Source organism: Folsomia candida, unplaced genomic scaffold (genome assembly GCF_002217175.1).
Source record: "Folsomia candida strain VU population unplaced genomic scaffold, ASM221717v1 Fcan01_Sc016, whole genome shotgun sequence".
NCBI lineage: Eukaryota > Metazoa > Arthropoda > Collembola > Entomobryomorpha > Isotomidae > Folsomia > Folsomia candida.
Window position 1 is genome coordinate 102,617 of NW_019091208.1, and position 14,326 is coordinate 116,942.

The following is a 14,326-nucleotide window of genomic DNA, read 5'->3' on the forward strand; positions in this document are numbered from 1 at the left end:
CCCCAAAAAATGGGAAATCTTAGTGAGTCAGCGCAATCACAGTTATAAATAAATTTAGATTGAATAACTTTTGCATCACCGCTCTCGGTATCATTTTTCCTGGAAGCATTAATTAATCATTAAGAATAATTGCCCCCCCCCCCTCAAAGGTTCTGGAGCAAGATTATTTGACTTTATCAATCTATAAAAGACGTAGATACTTAATGTCAAGCAATCGTGGGTCTGGAGATTTCATCAGAATAGGGATTAATAGGATATTGAAATTTATATATCGAAATTGTAGACTTTCAACTCTTTCTAAATTTAAAATTCGCAGTTCACAATATCATATTATATCAATTTAGCCAACATCTCGTTCAATAGTAAAAACGTCATCTTGTAATCTCAATTAATTTAATGAATGCAAGAGTTCATGCGTATGCAAAACTAAATTTACAGTGGACCCAGTAAAAATTATCCCGAGCGGTGATGCAAAAGTTATTCAATCTAATTTTATTTATTAACTGTGATTGCGCTGACTCACTAAGATTTCCTTTTTTGGGGGGCCTTGTTTATTTAAAACTTGTAATTGGTTGTCAAAGACATTATTTTTACTGCACAACCGCCGTTATTATCGGCACCCTGAATATTTTTATTAAATTTTTGATTTTCAAACTTGAATAACGCCGTTATTTCTCAACCGATTTAGGTCATTTTGCGCTTAAAATATCCGGAATGACTTTGACTAAAATATTTTCAATAAGCGAGCATGCTGAGATACACCACTTATGAATCATAAAAATAAATATGTTTTCAGGGGAAAATTTTTGCACATTTTGGCACATAACTTGGGTAAAAATCAAAAATTCGCCAAGTCGACTAGCACATCTTTTCTAAATTGTCTAACAATGATCTGTGCAAAATTTCATCAAAATCGGTTGAGAAATGACCGAGAAATCGACTTATGTCACTTTTTTTGGGTGGGGTAAATGCATACTTAGCAAATTTTTTTCGTTGCCAGGTATTTGCCTCACTAAGAAAAAATGGCGATTTTCAGATCTCCTCCTATCGTTTTAACATATGGCGTCAATTGGGCTATCATGCTAAATCTTTATCCTCCGACAAAGGTCACATAATTTACGAACATTCTCTAAGTCATGGAGTCCTACATTACATAGGTTAATTAAAATTTTTGATTTTTTTATCATTTTTGGGGAATCACATCTCTCCAAATGCGACACCCAGTCAGCCTCCGAGTCAATCTTGACGTCACATCCGTACGGACAGGACGTCTTGTCCAGGAAATGGAACAGTTCCACGTGACGCCTCTGGTTTGCCTGGCTGGCAAAGATTTTTGCACATATAGCACAGGAACTCAGGTCTTCTTTAGTTGGAACGGGAACATCGTGACATTGTGCCATGTGCTTTTGCATTACGTTCAAACTCGGGCACAGTTGGGGGCCGTTGGGGCACTTCCGCTGAAAAGGAACCAAGATTTCATGCACGGATCGCATATGTCGGCGTAAGTTCCAGAGCAACGTAAAACTCTGGTCACATTGTGGACATGGAAATTGTGGAGGGACGAGTCTGTAAAAAATGGTAAATAAGGGAGCATTCATAAACAGACGTCGGATATGAATGACCGATAAAACCTCAAAATATGAATGAAAAATGACCGTAAAAATCCCGAAAATATGACCATAAAAATGGCTTTATTTTTTAAATTTTTGGCTTAACGTAGACTTAGGTGACTCATCGCCTGTGACGCCACAGGCCTAAAACTTCGCACATTTTTAATCATTTCTCGGCTCTGATATTTCATTCAAACGTATAAAGCGACACTTTTGTAGAGCAAGTCGTTACTAATTTATTAAAAATATACACTCCAGACTTTGCCACTTTTTGAAGGAGTGTTTGCGGTTTTTGTAAAAAAAGTGAAGACACATAATACCTCCTGTTAAAGAGGATTCCATTTAAAAAAACTGGCTTATCGTAATTAACAAAACTCAACGCCATCCTATTTATCAACTTACTTGCTACAGTTGTGTCGCTTTGATTGTCTATACTCGACTTAATTGCCCCAGAAAACAAATTTGAAATTAGAGTAACTATAACGTGGATAGGTATACGCGTATGTAGGTAATGTAAATCTAACACTAATGGACCATCCACCTACTGCGTATTATATTAGACTTTTATGAATTGAATAAAAACATAATAAAAATGATCTTAGAAGATTTAGATATACAATACATAGTGAATGGACGCCCCTTCCAAAACAAAACAAAACACAAAACATATGTTCTGGTGAACAAGAAATACCAGATAAAATGCTTTCGCGCTGTGTTTTTTGCCGTGAGATTTTTTGAGACGATGAGTCACCTAAGTCTACGTTAATTTTTTGATATATTTTATTGTAATGCTCATTCTTTATCAAATACATAAACAAGTTCTGGGGTTCTGGGGTTAATGCATTCCCAATGAATTAAATCACCTGAGGCGAAAGTGAACGTAAATTTCTGAAAGTTTCTCACAATGAGAAAACTGAATTTTTTGTCATTTTCTGTCGATTTGGTTGCCAAATCTTAGAATTTGGACAAAAATGATAAAATGAATGAAAAAACCTCGAAATATGATCGGGAATATGAATATGTCCCAAAACCCGAAAATATGACAAATATGAGAAAATATGCCTTGACCTACGTGACCTACTAGTGACCATAAACATTCTCAGAAAGTTTGGCGACTGTAGGTCAATAAATGGAAAAAGTCATTTTTCATTCATATCCGACGTATGTTCATAAATAATGTCACGCAAACATCGCGAATTTCTAACCTCGCTTTAACACGTGTCACAAAGACACGTTATAATTGAGGCGTTACTACCAAATCAGATTTAAATGTACTTACTCTCAATTCGCACGTAGTTGAACTTTGCCAGAAATTGAGAATTCTACGAAACTACTACAGTGTCAGTCTCAAAGTCCCCCGTCACGATAATGTGAGGTAAATTGAGACTGACAGTGCCATAGTTTCTGCCAAGAATTCTCAATTTGTGTAAAAGTTCAACTGCGTGCGAATGGAGAGTATGTACAGAATTTCTAGAAGATACTATACATACATACACAAAAAAATAGGATTCTAGGAAATTTATACTCACCGATCTGTTCCCTTTGATGCCGCTATGGAAATGAGTAAATTAAGGAGAATGTATATATTTTAGAATGTTTTTCCTGTACAAATTGTGCAATCTTACCTGCAATATCCCCGGGGGAAATGTCTCGATGTATCGTTCGCATGTGCCGATGAAAAATGTCTTTACGGGACAACTTTATCCCACATATTTTGCAAGGAATTTTCTCTCTTGGTAAGGGAGCTTCAACGTCTAAATAAATACAATCCAAGAATTTAGAGGGCTGATTTGTGTTTACAAATTTGCAAAAAAAAATCTCTATAAAACTCACCGTAATTCATACAAGGATGAATTTTCTAATTCCTCATGTGGCGCCGTTGATCAAAATGTGTGCGCGATGTGACATTAGGTTGGCATATTTTGCACACAAATCTTCGTTCCGCAGGGACATCGGAATTTGCAAGGTTCGAGTCAATTTTAGGAGCTGTTGCGATTTCGTGACCGTCGTCGTATTCGACTTTTACAGAGAATTCTTCCTCCGTAATGAACCCAGTTAAGGGTTGGTTATCGTCATCGTGAGAAATCTTATCGGCAGCAGGATGATAACCGCTGGAAGCAGCTATTTCGCAAGATGATTCTGCATTTATGTATAAAGACTTAATTTAGCCTTCGATTAATCAAGCATGATCATTACTTATTTACCAGAAACTTTTGCAGATTCGTTTCGCAGTATATTGACGAGTCCGTTCCTGCTGGAAATGACGGCACGAAGAGAAATAGTAATATTTTCGATCTGCGTGGTCAACTTGGCCAACGAGAGGATCGCGGAGGAACAAGTTTTACAACAAAATATTGGCGGATGATTTTCGGTTTGCCAAATGAGAGAAATTTGCTCCTGATTTAGGACGAATTTGGCGAGAATTTCCATTTCTAGGACGGCGAAAGGGCGCAGATTTGTCGATTCGGAACAGATCGAACAGGACGACGTTAATAATTCTGGGGTTGAATTGTCCCCCTCAATTTTCAGGGGGAAGTAGTGATGTGGTGGGGGGACAACATTTGACCTGTTGAGTAGGACCGTGGAGGAAAGTAAATCTTGTAAAATGTGTCCAGCCCCATTTTTCGTAAAAGTAGAAATATCGTCGTCTTTCGTCATTTTTATATGTAAAAATAACGATCCTGCAACAATTATGTTTCCTTTTATGTGAAATGAAAATTCACCTTTAAATGTATGTATTCTACGGTTAATTTAGGCACACATCGTGTTCAGTTTGTTAAAATTAGCTATTTTAATTAAAAATTTGATTTGATGGAAGCAAATTGCAAATTGGCTTAGTTGAAAAACCGGTTTTGAAATTGATTTGTTTTGCTTTTGTCAGCTGCTGCTGATTCAGATTTGCTCGTGTTTTAAGTCTGCATGATAACGGTGAATCTGACAAAGGCGTGAATCGTGTCTAGTTTTTCTGCTTTGTCTCTCTCATCTTTTTCATACATGAGTTGCATCATGCATGCGTCTAAATCATGCAACTCTTCTCCATTTTTTTATTAAGTATATTTGCATCTCAAGTATTTTGGTATTTGTATGTATTAAAGAAGCCAAAATTTACCAAATAGTTACGCATTTTGTTCAGGAGATGCAAGGTGCAACTTATTAGCTCACCCTGCGTAGCATGAGAGCTATTGAATTCCTCATGTCCGTCCGTCTGTCTGTTGACGAGTTTTTTGCAGCAATTGATGCTAATTAATAACTCTCTGCCCCATTAGGCTCAGGAGTATCACTGGTATCAAACTATCGTTAACGCAGAATGGTTCGAAATATTTGGGGGAATCGATGCATTCTAGTTCAGATTTACCGAAAGTTGTATTAACCCTTTCTGGGCTTCACGTAATCTCGGAATCGTGTCAAAACTACAGTGTGTCCACTTAAAAACGAGTCCACTATTGGGGGGGGGTAATAAAAGTGATTTTATTTGTACTAAAATTTTTTTTTAACATAAATCCTTTTGGTATACAATACCTTAGTATTTAGTGATGCCTCCACACGCAATTTGCATATCTCTAATTCGTTTAGGGAAACTCTGCGTCAGATTTTCCAAAACGGTAACCGAAATTTCCTTCCATTTTTTTTGGAAGCGTCGAATTAAAGAAGAACGGGTTCGTGGAATTGGCTGCTCATACGCGCTATTCTTGAGATAGGGCCACAGATTCTCGATTGGGTTCAAGTCCGGGCTATTTCCTGGCCAAGTCCCCTTCCCCCAGACTGTTGAAATGTGCTCCCCTAGGAGGCGCATGCTCTCTTTTGCAGTGTGAGCTGGTGCCCCATCCTGCATGAAAGTTATTTTTTTCTTACTTGGAAAAAGTAGCTTATTGTCCATGGCTTCGAAGTAAGTAGGAAGAATTTTGTCACGGTAATAGGCTCCGTTTACATTTTGACCACTCGGAATGATGTGCAAACGAGAGACGCCCCTCGAACAGTACCCAGCAGCAACCATAATCTGAAGACTTTTTTTCGGTGTAGATGTTGCTGGAACCTCCGTTCTTTTTTCTGTCCTGTACCTTGTGTTCTGAGGATTCCCCCGAGGGTGAAGATAAATCCAAGTTTCATCGGTAAATAGTATATGTCGACGTTTTTCTTCACCCCTTTCACCCTCTGTCAAATAGCCGTTTTCGTCCAAAAAGTTACCAAACTTTAACCTATCTTCAATATTTTTGGCAGACAAAAGTGGTTTTTTAGATCTCTTGAAAGCTTTATTTCCCCATGTGGTGGTTTTTAGATGATTTTGAATGGTAGATTTGCTAATCTTTTTATCCATCCGTTTGAATCGATTTGTGAGATTGATGGCGGCCGCACATTTTCGAGTGGAACTGCCAGTTTTTCGGTATATTCTAGTTTTAATCATATTTTTAGTGGTAGGTGACAGTATGGTGGGTTGTCCAGGCCTTTTTTTGTCAGCTGTTGACTCTCGGTTTTTCCAACGCTGGACAGTACTTCTTGCAACTTTGATTTTTTCGGAAATTTCTCTCTCGGAGTATCCCTCCTCCAATAGTGTTTGAATTTCTATTCTTTTCCGTATTCTGTTATATAAATACTTGGTATACATTTTGTAAAAAAATCACCTGTGTAAATAAACAAAGAAAAAAGTTATGCCAATTTGTATTACCTAGTGCTCATGGTAGTTTGGTGGACTCGTTTTTAAGTGGACACACTGTATGTCCCATTTTTTGCCATTTCGGCTGCATAATTGGTGCAAAATTATATCGAGCTTCTGTGTCTTTCAATTTATTGTGTACCATTGGTGCAAAAATTATATAAAAATTATGTCTATTTTCTCGGCTTATTTTGCGCCATTACTGCAAAATTATACGAAAATTCTGTGTCTACACTCCACGACAAAAGGTTAAAGGCACCCTGCGTCATGATCATATCTCTTGACCCCATGAACTACGGTCAACGAATTGTATTTTATTTAGTAGCTAACTAATGTAAACAATTAAATAATACTTAAAATCTACCAATTTAATTCGTACAAGGGGAAAATGAGACAAATTTCAAAAATCGAAAAATTCATGCGCGTCAAAAGGTTAAAGGCACTTCGTAAAAAGTACACAAATCACTTTTTAAAAAATAATTTAGTAATGCTACATTCCACCATGATTCAAGATGACTCCAAGCGTCTATTTGGAAAAGATTTAAACCGCTCAGTTATCCCAGATTGAGCTATTTTTCGCCATACCTTGACCCTGGCTATCTTTAGGTCATTTACGGTCTTAAACTGCTTACCAATTCTATGCTAATGTTCTCCGGAGATTCTCTAGGATGCATTGGTCAGGTGACTTTACAGGGTAATCCAAAATCCTTATCTTTGTCGCATAAAACAAATCATTCATTGGCTTCGATGTGCCGATGTGCCGTTTAGTAAACCACGCCCCCTGTGGGTGTGGCCGTCGCTATCCAGTGAATCACTTAAACCTGGTCATGTGACATATCAATTTTCTCAGCTCGCCGGGTGGAATATCACTGACGTAGTGAAAATTTAGTAAACCACACCCCCTGGGGGTGTGGCCGTTGGTATGCAGTGAATCAACTTAAACCTGGTCTTGCAACATATCAATCTTCTTAGGACGTCAAGTAGATTTCATTGACGTAGTTTAAGTTTAAAAAGACACGCCCCCTGTGGGTGTGGTTATAAGTATTCGGTGAATCTACCTAAACCTGCTCATGGCTGTTGTCTCAGCTCGCCAAGGCGACCACGACGGAAGGCTTAATAAATGCTAAACCACGCCCCCTGTGGGTGTGGTTGTTGGCTTCCGGTGGATTTTGCGAAACAATGTCATGTGATCTGCAAATTTTCCCACCACCTCAGGTCGATCAAAGTTACGTAATTCAAACTTAAAATACCACGCCCAAAATGGGTGTGGTTTAAACATATGTGCAAATCTTGGAAACCAGATAATGCGAATTGCGAAATAATCAGTAGCATGGAATTCATCGCTAAGGTAACCACCCAAGTACGACGACCACAACCCCTGGTGGTGTGGTTTCCATTTTAAGTTTTCTTGAAAGTGATGACCATGGATGTATAAAAATGACGCTTTATTATGAGTCATCTGAAATGGCTTCGACAATCTCGAAAAGTCGTTGCCGTCAACACACCGGGACGCAGTTCGCGAATTTTAATTATTCTGCAAAATGATGGAGATGCTGCATTAAATATTTAAAAAATGGCCTTTCACATCGGTTGGTTTTGTAGAAGTTGAGCAGTCCAGCCCAATTGGAGGCGTGACTTTGATTGAATTACATAACTTTGATCGCCGTAACGAGCTTGGAAAATTTACACGCGGCGTGATGACTTGTTTCGCCAACCTTGGCAAGCTGACAAACCTGATATGCCGCATGGCCCACTTGAAGTAGATTCCCTGGATACGGATAGCCACACCGGCAGGGGGTGTGGCTTTTTACATTTTAACTATACCACTGAAATCTACTTAACGTCCTAAGAAGTTTGATATGTTGCAAGACCAGGTTTAAGTTGATTCACTGCATACCAACGGCCACGCCCCCAGGGGGTGTGGTTTACTAAATTTTAACTACGTCACTGAAACATACGAACGTCGGGCGTCGGGCGAAACGTCCCCTTGGCGAGCTGAGAAAATTGATATGTCACACGACCAGGTTTAAATTTATCCATTGGATACCAATAGCCACACCCACAGGGGGTGTGGCATATTAAAATTTGAAACACGTCACTGAAATCTCCTTACCCGCCTGAGAAAAATGATATGTCGCATGGCGTGCATTGGTAAGGTATTGGCAGAAGCGCCGATAACCACACCCCCTGTCGCCATGGGGTCTACGACAATAGAATGTCGTTCACATAGGGGGCCTTGGTAAGATTACGTGTATTGGCGACGTTGAATTTCGGAAACTACGGTGGGGGGGAAATTTTTTTACTAAATTAAGTGTGTTGATTTGACATCTGACCACCCCCACAATGACTCCAAAGCAGAGGGTGCGGCCTACTAGTCGCTGAATATCTGACCTAACTATTTCCGCCAAGAATTTATCCCCAGCTCCGTCGAATCCAGTCGTAAAATTTAAAAATCCGATAAAGAAGTGTTACTTGTTTTTTGGGCCTTGTGACCTGGATTTCGAGGGGGTGGGGCCGAATTTGAAAAATCTGAAAATATATATTTCTCCCCAAGGTCCAAGGTATCCAAAACGGGCGCCATTGTGAAAATCCATCAGGAAATGACCGTGCAATTAATTTCGAAACTTTACATGTTATAGCTTATGGAAAGGTCGGCCATTTAGCCTTTTGGATTTATTAACATTGGCCGATGCTCAATACTTTTAAGATACACCATAATAAAACGCCCTCATTCTGTAAACCAGTAATGAATGTGAAAGATGAAATTATTGCCACCAACATTACAGAAAACAATGTTAAAATACCGAGATATAAGAATGGAAAAGATTATCAGAGTCAAAGGTTAATCTCATTTGCCCCGGAGAAAGAAAATATGTTTTGGCTGAATGAATTGCATACGAGTCATCGAGCTTTGAAATATGCAATAAACACTGATATTCTGCACAGACCTCATCGTACGAAAAGTACTGAGGAAGCCCCACCTGAACAAACAGTTAAACCTGTCACACGACGAGATGATATTAAAAAATCAAATCACAGAAACCCAGGAAAAAATAAGAAAAAGAAGACGAGTGCACGTGTTTTAATTCCAAAGAATTATTACAAGTTTAATGCACCATGGTCAGAAGAATTTGAGAAGTTGAAGTTGTTTTGCAGCATAAGAATTCTAACCCTGATCACATTTCATGGAAGGGAAGTCATTTTTCGAAGAGAAAAAAGGACACACTTCCGTCAGTCCAACTATGTGCTGAAAAAGCATAACATAAGCGAGTATCAACCTCGGCTCATTTTAATGCAGACCTGTATGCAGTTTAAAGGGAGCGAGCGTGCTACTTATGAGTTTGCACTCATTGTTTTACTTCTGTGCATGCATTCGAATGCATCAGAAGGAATTTCCCAATATTTAAAAAGGAGAAAATCTGTGAGCATTATTTATGGGATTGGCCTATTCAAACTGATAAAACTGAAAAGTTTTGTTCAGAAATGTGAAGTAAAAAGGGAAAACCTTTTGTGGAGCTTTATTATTTTGGTGCTCGTTCTCAGCAGCAATGAATATGTGGAGGAGCAGCAGCAGTTCAAGGAGCAGCCTACCCTACTATGGAGCTTGGTGATGGAACGACCCGGAGAATAATATTTAATTAGATCATATATGTTTAAAGGGAGTGTTAAAAATAACCATGATATGATCTGCCAATGATGTATGTCAATTATGTGCATAGCATCAAATATTAGACCACCTACTATTATGGGTGGATTTGCATCAGTTTATTAACCTGCTAGGTTATGCATGCATTATGAATGCATTAATTGTACTTGCTTAAATACGACATGACTTGATCTTAAATAAAGTAGTCGCTAAATGTACTCGTTGAGCAGATGAGCTAAACCCTTATTTTGAACAGGAAGTTGATCCTTTCAGTTTGCTGGGAGAAAACGGTGTAATAAAAAATCTTCCACGCCCGACGTCCTCTTTCAGCTACAAACTCGGCACACTTGCTTCAATTGTGGTACAAGGTTTCAAAAAATTGTCCACAGGTTGTCCCCTCGTGCTGTTGATCGTGATTTTCTCAATTTTAGTATTAGCGAATTGGTATTTGGCTAATAGACAAATACCCCATCGAAGCGTATGTAGCTAACTAGAGTTCACATTACTTACAAAATTCTGAGTTAATAAAAACTTATCCAACCAATTCAGTTCAATGAAAAAAAATTCTGAAACTCAATTTCACATCGTCGTATTCGTTCAAATAGATATTGTCATAAAATATAATTTTTATAGCTAGAGATTACCCCACGGGTCTGCAATTGCTATAGGCCAGGCCGTAGCAAAATATTCCAAAATAATTAGGAAATTATTTCAAGAGTGATAGTAGAGCGTAATTCTGACGAATGTCACGATAACCGCACAAAAATCGTTGTTTTACGACGTGTCGATTACCAAATACGCAACAAATCTCTAAGCCGCACTAAACACACTTATTTATGTTGAACTAACCAATTAATTTTTATAACCACAACTTTTTTGGGCAATTTGGGAAGTTTTGGGCAAAACAAGTTTTATTAATTTGATCGCTGTATGCCCATGTCGAAATTTCGACACGTTGACGCCATCCATCAACGACATGGGCAAATTTATCTTGCAACGTTTTATATTGACGTTCGCAACGCTCGCTTTTGGCTTAGCAGAAGCTAGATATCAATTTTTACTACTCTGCGACATGATTTGTTAGTTTTGGACAATTTCGCCATGATTGTTCTCAATGTTCCCTTGGTGATATCTTGGAAAGGGGCGGATGCGATCGCTCCGAATAAATTGGAGTTGATAGCCATTGATGGTCTCAACAGCTGGACATATTTTCGAATTTCTTCATTTGCCCCATTCGGAGAACCACACCCCCAAAGTATTGGATTTTTGCCTTTCGCTGAGGTTTCGGAGCTAATATCTCGAGACCCTGTGGACGGATTTCGATGAAAATTTTACTGTAGGTATAGAATCGCATGGGCAACCGTTTCCGGTATGGCATTTGGCCTTATATGCAATATGAAAAAGCCACACCCAAAGTGGGTGTGGCTCCTCAATTTTTTTATTATCGTGTTCTGAGGCCATGTGAGCTCGGGATATGCAAAAATATCATTAAAGAAACCCTTAAGGACTTTTGGCCAAAACCTATCAGTACATTTCGCTTAGTGAAGTCGTTCGATTATTCATGAAGGTTGCACAATTCGGTCCCTGGTGGATTTCGCTTTTTGCAAAAATATGGAAACACCATTTTTATCTCATTTTTGCCCAGATTAACTCAAGAGTTAAGTACACAGGTACATAATTAAAATAATCTCACAACTTGTGTAAATTAAAAGATTTTTTCAGCATTGTGAATATTGGAATGGTTTTATTTACAAAAAATCTGGGGAACAGTTTGATTTTTTCCAATTCTTGATATGTTGCACATCTTCAGTCTTTTTGAAGCACAATTTCCATTAAAGCTGAATGGTTTGAGGATCGTGTAGCGGAGTTGAACGCACGTTTTCTGCCCGCCAAACCTCAAGTATATGTACAAGTAAAGGAGTTTTAAACGCAAGCATTTTCGAGATTTGCTTATCAAGGGGTGAAAACCCCTTTATGGAAATGTCTTGTCCGTCCATCCGCCTGTATCCACGATAACTTTAGAACGGTTTCGTATTTCGGCATGCGGTTTTAGCCAACGTGTTACTAATTTTTGAAGTATGGATGAGTTCGAAGATGGGTGTTGTAGGACTTTAGATCACGGCGCCACGGTGATGACGCCAACGGTCAAACGTGTCGAATTTTTTTTCACCGTTTTAGACGTATTTTTGGATGTGGATTTCAGAAATCGCCATCATTTCGACGTGCGATGACGTGTGACCGTGTAGACGACGCCAAAGTCGAAAATTGTCGACTTTTTTGTTGCCACCGTTTTAGACGTAGTTTTTGGCGGGGATTTCATAAATCGCCATCATTTCGACGTGCGACGACTCCATGACCGTGTGGGAGGTGTCGAATGTCGAAAAAATGACTTTTGTCATTTTGTCATTCAATCGTCAAGGGGTGTCTATTGAAAGGTATTGTCGTGTACGTTTGAAGTACGTGGGTGGGGGTGTCAAAACGTGGCAAAATGAGACGTGGGGCAATGTGAGACAATGACGTGATAGTGCAGAAAGACGTTGTGGCTTTGCCACAAAGACAATTCCCTGTGTTTTCATCCCTTTGCTACATTTCGTCTGCAACGGTTTACTATCTTTGGTTTCGGGAAATGTGTGGACCGCATTGTTGTCTGTGTTTGTCAGCAACGTTGCTAAAGTAATTTCACGCTTAGTACTACACACTTGGAAAATTGGTGTTGAATTGGTTTTTATTATTACCATTATTATCATAATTTGTTGTCCACAAATGGTTTTTTTGCAAAACAGGTCTGTCAACTTCATATTTCTTCGCTCTAGTTTTCGCTCGAACGCACACATGACATGTTTCCGTGTAATATTGCTCCATAATGTTCAGAAATATATCAGTACTGCACAGTTATGTGTATATTTATTTAACTGCGGAATTATTGACAATCTTATTAAGTAGCGTCAGCTACTTATTGTAATCGTTTTGTCCGTCCGTCTGTCCGTAAGCAGGATATCTCCAGAACGAGTCAACATAATCAAACCCCGTTTTCGTCATTGTGCTCCTAATTTTTAGTTCTGGGTCGAATTCGTAAATTGGGTTAATCGGACCACACCTAACGGCGCCAGGGAGTGTGGTCCAAATTAAATCTAACTTTAATTCTCATATGGGGTGTCATTTTAAAAGAAATTTCACCACGAATTCAATGGCGTCAAAATTTTTGTCCTTTTGACCGTGGCGACGAGATCACAGGTCAAACTATACATAATTGTCATATGGTGTGTCACTTTAAAGGAAATTTGACAACGAATCTGATGACGTTAATATTTTTACCTCATGACCTTGAGGACAAGGGTCACAAATAAATATTTGTCGGATACGGTGACACTTCAAAGGAAATTTCGATCGTTTTGATGCTACTTTTTTATATTCGTTTGCAAGGGTTTATTTATTTTCAAAGTTACATTTTAGATTTTCCTTTAGATTGAGTATATTGTATTGTAAGAATTTGTGCATTAGATCATAGATAGATCAAGATAAATCATGAATGGAGAGTGTATACATACGTGTTTTCAAAAATTTAACACAATTTTTAAGAGTGTATTGCGAAATTTATCCCTGGCTGGAATTCAGGCAGCATTTTTCGGGGCAGATCCTAGGCTTTTCCAGAATTATAAAGTTTCAAATTTTTGCGTGATTAATCTATTTCTAGATTATGTATGTATGCTAAGTAGATTTATGTACATAAGGACATTTAGGACATTTGGTTAAATAACCAAAATTTCTCAATGAAAGGTTAATTTTCAGATGTATCCGTTTTTCTCATTCACAATTTCACTAAAAGCAGAGAAGCAGCCGTACCAGCGTCCTCGTGCAGAAACATGTCATTACTAGAGGCGTCAAAATATCGACATAGTTGCTCCCGAACTTTTCATTGGACGGCAAGCGGTTATCATTCGCCTCATGTATCTCGTATCTTCCCCACTTTGCTCGGCAACATCGTGCATACTCACCCTCAGCTTAGTTATGATCTCTATCGAAGTTTTGTTGATGAAGCCCGCCGTCGTACCTAGACCCATTATGACAAAAAACGTTTCCAAGGTGAGCAATGGAAGCAGCAAATTTCCAACGTTTGCAAACAATTCTCCATTTAAAGTTAGGGTCACATAGGCACCAAGGATGTTGACGCAAATGGTGTACATTAGAATTGCTGGAAGTACGATCTGACGGAAGCAAACGTTGATCTGGCCAATGAGAACGCAAAGTTGGCTGAATAGATTTACCGATGTGGTCAAATTATCCGTGTATTTGAATTGTTGCAAAATCTTGGACCTAACAATATAACATAAATAATAAACTTCACAGAATCATAATAAATATGATTTTTATTTGCATATCCTAGAATCGTGAATGCACATTTAAATTATTTTGAACCAT

General features: G+C 38.5%; 1 protein-coding gene across 1 annotated transcript; it reads right to left on the reverse strand.

Moving 5' to 3' along the window:
• Positions 1-519: 519 nt before the first annotated feature.
• On the reverse strand, positions 520-4,506 carry LOC118437769 (zinc finger protein 574-like). The gene is made up of 5 exons (XM_035857104.1): positions 3,815-4,506; positions 3,444-3,749; positions 3,236-3,364; positions 3,140-3,161; positions 520-1,566 (listed from the first exon to the last, which is right to left on the reverse strand). Exons 2-5 carry the CDS (start codon positions 3,451-3,453, stop codon positions 1,083-1,085), a joined length of 645 nt encoding a protein of 214 aa, XP_035712997.1. The 5' UTR covers positions 3,454-3,749; positions 3,815-4,506; the 3' UTR covers positions 520-1,082.
• Positions 4,507-14,326: the final 9,820 nt, after the last annotated feature.